At 37.4% G+C, this 7,701-nt stretch overlaps 1 protein-coding gene across 1 annotated transcript; it reads right to left on the bottom strand.

Annotated features, from left to right (window-relative positions):
* Positions 1 to 1,849: 1,849 nt before the first annotated feature.
* On the bottom strand, positions 1,850 to 3,037 carry LOC104243462 (aspartic proteinase CDR1-like; the record flags this gene model as incomplete). The annotated part of the gene is made up of 1 exon (XM_009798650.2): positions 1,850 to 3,037. A coding segment is annotated over one exon (1,068 nt), but the record flags the coding sequence as incomplete, so codon positions are not given.
* Between the last annotated feature and the right edge of the window lie 4,664 nt (positions 3,038 to 7,701).

Below are 7,701 nucleotides of genomic sequence, written 5' to 3'. Positions count from 1 at the left end.
AGAAAGAGCGAGCATTCAAGAAATAATTCTGAAAAAAGGAACAGGAGAACACTTGGACATATAAATTCCCACACTAAAAAAGGGAAGAAGAAAGAAAAGCCCATAAGATTCAATAAATTCACCCAAAGAAAGATGATACCGTGAACTCTTGAAGTAGCGAAGCATGAGAAAAATTGCAGAGAGCCGTGGAGATATCTGAAATAGTGAAGTAAACATGGTTTATTGCACAACAAAGATGCAGTACACGTGTAAAATCGCTAATGGTAAGCCCAACTATAAAGTACTATGCACACTGCCTTTTGTACAACTTAAAATTGCAGTGTTCGTACACCCAAAGTCTCACTTCTAATATATAGTAAAATAAAATATTATCATTATTTTAAGAAAAATGGTACTTTTAACTTTCGTAAGAACTCTTCATATCATAAAATTTTGGCAACTATTGAAACGGCTTCCATGTATACTTCGAATGTTATATTTAGGTGGACAATTACTTACTCCAGTTTCAAAGTAACATCTTTGCGTGAATCAATACTAATTAATAAGATCATGGAATGCATCACATAAAATAACAAACTAAGCAATTGAAAGAATTAATTTTTTAAACGTCTATGAAAAAAGAATTTAAGAGTTGCATAATTTCAGCCTAAATTTAAAAATTACCACATATTCAAGCACCTCATCTCCTTAAACGACTAATAATTAAATAAATGTAACCCCACCTTTTTTTTAACTATTAGAATTTTATTAATATAAAACAATTGTTATAAAATTAACAATACTTTATTGACAAGAAAGGTAATTGGAAGGATAAAATAGATGCACTTAAATATATCTTATATAAAATTGGGAAATTAGAAGATAAAATTTCTTACCAAAAGCTGGAAAGTACCTTTTTTCCTAGAAAATGATAATATCTACATATTAAACCAGGATTAAAACTAGTGTTGAAAGTAAATAAAATTTAACTCGAGTAATAAGCTGGATAATCCTTTTCCTAGTAATGAGATGACGATCTCACCATTCAAAATTTTCCGGACATGATTATAAACTTTATCAGTTTATTCACTGACTTATTGAACTATATCAGTTTATTCATTACGAACTAGCTAATTCATGCAATAAATGAAATACATATGAGTCAAGGTGAATCCGGAAGATATTAGAGTTAGGTAATATCTTTTTCTACAAAAGGGAACCTAGCTAACTTTGGCTTTCATCTAGTATATTCTAATTTTAGGAGTTATAAATAATCATTGCTGAAACTTAAAGCTTATCTAATATACTTGACCCTATTAATTTTTTCTGCAATGCAACTGTATATGAATATTCCTTTAAAATTAGTAGTTTTGTTGTTGTGCTTAAATGTAATTTAGTATGCATAAACTCTTTCTGTAATTCCTCTGGTTGAAGTAGCTAGTTTTACAACCACAGTTTGGTTTGAGTTTTTGCTTATTATGGTAGATCATAAATATAATGCTGCAATATGATAGATACAGTCGATTCCCATTAGTTTAATTAAGATAGGAAATAAACATCTACAAAAAGAAAAAAGATCTGAAACCAGTATCCATTACTATTACGTGATGTATATATATTATTCTGTTTATTTGCCTTGTGTATATGATTAACTATCAATTAATTACTTTTACGTAAGCCATCAGGACCATACCTTGTGAGTTTGAGCATATCGAGTTGGCACCATCCAGTAAATTCAGTAACATTGAAGTGTCCTTTAATTAGCGTGGACATCTTAATTAATGATCTTGTTTATTTTGTTATTTAAGTTTGTTATAGAAGGATGATCGAAAACACTTAAAAGAATGAACATTAAAGTAGAGAACACAAAGAAGCTAAGTACTAGTAGATAGATGTCTTTTTTCCGTAGATGATACAGGCTAAAGTCCACATACACGTAACAAAGTAGAATACAACGGACTGAAGAAGTCTAAAGCTAATACTAAATAAATCAGGCCATTTTGGTGCAATCAGTGGCCTTGAAGGATACGATCATTTTATCTAGATCGTATCCAACTAGAAAGTTCGATTGGGCGACATTCCCGAAGAAGGGCTGATTTTCTGTAGGTAAAAAGGCTAGGCAGCAAAGTCCGTCACTATTTGGCATTGGAGGCATGATATTATCCTTAGACAGCGGGACATCAGCTCCAATAAAATGAAGCGTCAGTGGAGGAATATCATTGCCATCCAAATCTTTGTAGCAGAGACTGAGACTCGTCCCAGATTGTGAGTTGTCAGACCACGGTTCCACTTCAACGGCTTCTCTCACCACTGTTTCAAGTTGGTTGTAGAACGGGGTAGGAAGGGAAGTATAAGTAGTTCCCGAGTCTATCACAATATTCCCCTCTTGAAAAATAGTAGAGGAATTAACAATAAGTTCCAGTTTTTTTTCACCAACCGATATGCCTAAGAGGGTCAAGAAATAGAACACATCGGAAGGTTTAACAATAAGTGGAGTGAAAAAACTCCCAGGTCCCCAAGCATTGTCACCAAAGGTAAGTTTGCTAGGGAAACCTAATAGTGAAAAGGGCACAAAACAGTAGGAAAATTTCTGTCCAAATGCTGGATTAATTATTTGCGACATTAAAGACGCAGGAGAAGCTCCAAGCCCTATTAAGCCAGACATCATTGGGGTCACTGGTGTAGATTTGGATCTGTGAGCACATCCAAAAACAATAGCTGGAAAAGATAATTCCTCTCCATTTGCAGAATAGAAAGTGAAAGTATCCGTAGCTACATCACCAAATGAGTAACTACTACTAACGTAAGTAGCAAAATACACGCATTGGCTTCCTTGACAGTTATTTTGAAAGCATTTAGGTGACTGACAGGAGACGGGCTTAAAGGTTGAAGAATTTACGGGGTAGAAAATGGGGATATCTTGTTTGTAGCAGTCGACACAAGGTTGGCATTGTATCCAATTAATATGACTGCCAGTGTCAACAACTACCTGTTGAAACTTTGGAGGAGTTCCAACAGAAAAGTTTATTAGGTATACACCAGTAAGACGGTCAGGTATTAATCTCAAAAGGAATATTTGAAGAGAGTACTTCAACGTTTTGGCATAGATGACAAGACTAAGCCAGTTAGTACTCCACTTGCTTCCCATTTTAAGCTAAGTACTACTATGTCGCCAATGGATGAAGCTGAACGAGAGTATATGTCAAAGGTACCATACGCAAATGCTGTTGGTAGCTTGATGTATGCAATGGTTTGCACAAGGCCTGACATTTCACAAGCTGTTGGAGTTATTAGCAGATATATGCACAATCCAGGGAAGGAGCATTGGCAAGCTGTGAAGTGGATTCTACGGTATATTCATAATACTGTAGATGTCGGGTTAGTTTTTGAGCAGGAAGACAATCAGTCTGTAGTTGGATATTGTGACTCAGATTTTGCGGGTGATCTGGACAAACGAAGATCAACTACTGGTTATGTGTTTACTTTTGCAAAGGCACCAGTTAGTTGGAAGTCTACTTTGCAGTCAACAGTTGCTTTGTCTACAACAGAGGCAGAGTACATGGCTATTACAGAGGCTGTGAAAGAGGCAATTTGGCTTCAAGGATTGCTAAAGGAGCTTGGTGTTGAACAAAAAGGTATCACAATTTTTTGTGATAGTCAAAGTGCTATTCAATTAGCGAAGAACCAAGTTTATCATGCAAGGACGAAGCACATTGATGTTCGGTATCATTTCGTACGAGAAATCATAGAAGAAGGTGGAGTCACGGTGAAGAAAATTCATACTACAGAGAATCCTGCTGATATGCTGACAAAGGTGGTGACTGCGGTCAAGTTTCAACATTGTTTGGATTTGATCAACATTGTTGAACACTGAAGATTGAAGATGAAGACACAACCAAAATTTGTTATTGAGAGAGAATTGAAAATGTGGAATTTTGCCAAGGTGGAGATTTGTTGAAGTTTGGCAAAATGCCAAAGTCCCACATTGGTTGGGAGTTAAGTTTGGGGGGGATTTTTCCCCTATAAAAGAAGGCCTAATGTTTAGGATTGAAACACACCTCTCATTTGCCTTCTCATCTGTTTAAGGCATTTGTATCTTCTCTCTTTAGTATTATTTCACTTGTATTTTTGGAGTGGAATAAAATATTGGTTGTGTCCGAGGAGTAGGCAAAATTAGCCGAACCTCGTAAATTCTGGTGTTTCCTTTATTGTTGTTTTATTGTCTTATTTATTATTTGGTGGCTGTCATAATTTTTGGTATAGTAGTTGTGACTTATTCACACTATATACATTTGGCTTCCGCAACAATTGGTATCAGAGCCAAGGTACTGTCTAAGTATGCTCTGTGGTTGCAGCATAGTCTGATCTTCCACATCAGAAAAGATTTATCTTGGTAACTGAGTCAAGGTTCTGTCTGAGTATGCTCTGTGGTTGCAGCTTAGTCTGATCTTCCACACCAGAAAGGAAATAATCTTGATTTGTGTCGTCAGCTATTAAATAATATTTGTGTCAAAGATGGGAGACAATAAACAAGAAGAATCTACATCAAGTGTCAACAATACGTCATCATTGGCATCTTCGCTTATGACAAGAATTGTGTCAAATGCGAAATTTGCGGTCGAAATATTTGACGGGTCCGGACATTTTGGGATGTGGCAAGGCGAGGTTCTAGATGTCCTTTTTCAACAAGGGCTAGATCTGGCCATTGAAGAAAAGAAACCAGATGTTATTGGAGAAGAAGATTGGAGAATTATCAACCGTGTTGCTTGCGGTACCATTCGATCCTACCTTGCTAGAGAGCAGAAATATCCATACACAAAGGAAACTTCTGCAAGTAAATTATGGAAAGCACTGGAGGATAAATTTTTGAAGAAAAACAGTCAAAATAAATTGTACATGAAGAAGAGACTGTTTCACTTCACCTATGTTCCTGGTACCACGATGAATGAACATATCACCAGTTTCAATAAGTTGGTCACAGATTTGCAAAATATGGATACAACTTATGATGATGGTGACTTGGCCTTAATGTTGTTGGCGTCACTTCCTGATGAGTACGAGCACCTTGAAACTACTCTACTCCATGGAAATGACGAAATTTCTCTCAGAGAAGTTTGTTCAGCTTTGTACAGCTATGAACAAAGAAAGCGAGAAAAACAGAAGGGCGGAGAAGGAGAAGCACTGTTTGTGAGGGGTCGTCCTCAAAATCAAACGAGGACAAAGAAGGGAAGATCCAAGTCAAGATCCAGACCCAGCAAAGATGAATGTGCCTTTTGTCGAGAAAAAGGGCACTGGAAGAAAGACTGTCCGAAGTTGAAGAATAAGGCCAAACATAACAATGGAAAGGCTATTATGGATTCAAATGTAGCTGATTGTGATGATTCAGACTTCTCATTAGTTACAACAGAGTCATCAACATCATCAGACATATGGTTGATGGACTCGGCTTGTAGCTATCATATGTGTCCCAACAGGGACTGGTTCGTGGAATTTCAAGAAGGAGAATATGGAGTCATCCATACAGCGGATAACAGCCCTCTTACCTCATATGGCATTGGTTCAATACGATTAAGGAACCATGATGGAATGATCAGAACATTGATAGATGTTCGATATGTACCGGATTTGAAGAAGAATCTCATCTCTGTGGGAGCCCTAGAATCAAAAGGGTTCAAAATCATTGCAGAAAATGGAGTGATGAGAGTATGCTCCGGTGCACTAGTGGTAATGAAGGCTAATCGGAAGAATAATAATATGTACCGCTATCGTGGCAGTACAGTTATTGGGACAGCGACAGTAACATCCAGTGACGACAAAGAGGCAGAAGCAACCAAGCTATGGCACATGCGCTTGGGACATGCTGGAGGAAAATCCTTGAAAACTCTATCAGATCAAGGATTGTTAAAAGGAGTAAAGGCTTGCAACTTGGAGTTTTGTGAGCATTGTGTTAAAGGGAAACAGACAAGGGTTAAATTTGGTACAGCGATCCATAATACTAAAGGCATTTTGGATTATGTACACTCTGATGTTTGGGGTCCTTCCAAAACACTTTCATTGGGTGGGAAGCACTATTTTGTAACCTTTGTTGATGATTTTTCCCGAAGAGTATGGGTGTATACAATGAAGAGCAAAGATGAAGTGTTGGGAATTTTTCTCAAATGGAAGACGATGGTGGAAAATCAGACAGGCAGGAGAATCAAGTGTATTCGCACAGACAATGGAGGTGAATACAAAAATGATCATTTCAATAAGGTCTGTGAAAATGATGGCATCATCCGACACTTCACTGTTAGACATACACCACAACAGAATGGAGTGGCAGAACGTATGAACCGGACCTTGCTGGAGAAGGTACGGTGTATGTTGTCCAATGCTGGCTTGGGCAAAGAATTTTGGGCTGAGGCAATTACATATGCATGCCACCTCATTAATCGTCTACCATCTGCTGCTATTGATGGCAAAACACCATTTGAAAAATGGTACGGAAAACCTGCTGTAGATTATAACTCTTTGCACGTGTTTGGCTCAACTGCATATTATCATGTGACAGAGTCAAAATTGGATCCAAGGGCAAAGAAGGCTATTTTTATGGGAATTACTTCTGGAGTCAAAGGATATCGCTTATGGTGTCCTATGACAAAGAAAGTAATATTCAGCAGAGATGTTACCTTTGATGAATTTGCTATGGTAAATAAGGTAACAGAAGATACCAAACAAAATGAAGGTGCTTCTAAGCAGGTGGAGTTTGAGGGAAAATTTATTTTTCCTACACAAGAAGCAGAGGAGGAAACAAATGAAGATTACCCTCTGGAAGGAGAGCCAGTAGAGGAGATTCCAACTCAGGAATCTCAACAACAACTTGAATCAATAGCAACCAGCAGGCCAAAAAGAACAATAACGAAACCTGTTCGTCTCATAGAGACGGTTGCTTGTGCAACCTCAATTGTAGCTGATGATGTTCCTACTACTTATAAAGACGCTGTCCAAAGTTCAGAAGAAGATAAGTGGAGGATTGCCATGAATGATGAAATACAGTCCCTTCATCAGAATCATACATGGAGATTGGCCAATCTCCCGAAGGGAAAGAAAGCAATTGGGTGCAAATGGGTATTTGCAAAGAAGGAAGGATTTCCTAACCAAGTAGATGTTCGCTACAAAGCAAGATTGGTGGCCAAAGGATATGCTCAAAAGGAGGGAATTGATTACAATGAAGTGTTTTCTCCAGTTGTAAAACATTCCTCCATTAGAATTATGTTGGCTTTGGTAGCACAATTGGATTTGGAACTAGTTCAGATGGATGTAAAAACTGCGTTTTTACATGGAAACTTGGAGGAGGAAATCTACATGACTCAGCCAGAAGGATTCAAAGTTGCTGGAAAAGAAAATATGGTGTGCAAACTTGAAAAATCGTTGTACGGATTGAAACAATCTTCTAGACAATGGTACAAGCGATTTGACGAGTTTATGTTGCGGCAAGGGTACAAGAGAAGCAAATACGATCATTGTGTGTATTTGCACAAGCTTAAAGATGGTTCCTTTGTATATCTTCTCCTATATGTTGATGATATGTTGATAGCTTCCAAGAATTTGGAAGAAATTGATAAGTTGAAGATTCAACTGAAGAAGGAGTTCGAGATGAAGGATTTGGGTGAGGCAAAGAAAATTCTTGGCATGGAGATAATTAGAGATAGACGTTCAAAGAAACTCTGTTTATCTCAAAAG

The sequence above is a fragment of the Nicotiana sylvestris genome, chromosome 1 (genome assembly GCF_000393655.2).
Source record: "Nicotiana sylvestris chromosome 1, ASM39365v2, whole genome shotgun sequence".
Taxonomy (NCBI): Eukaryota; Viridiplantae; Streptophyta; class Magnoliopsida; order Solanales; family Solanaceae; genus Nicotiana; species Nicotiana sylvestris.
The sequence above is the reverse complement of the archived record's forward strand: the minus strand, read 5'-3'. Positions and strand labels throughout refer to the sequence as shown.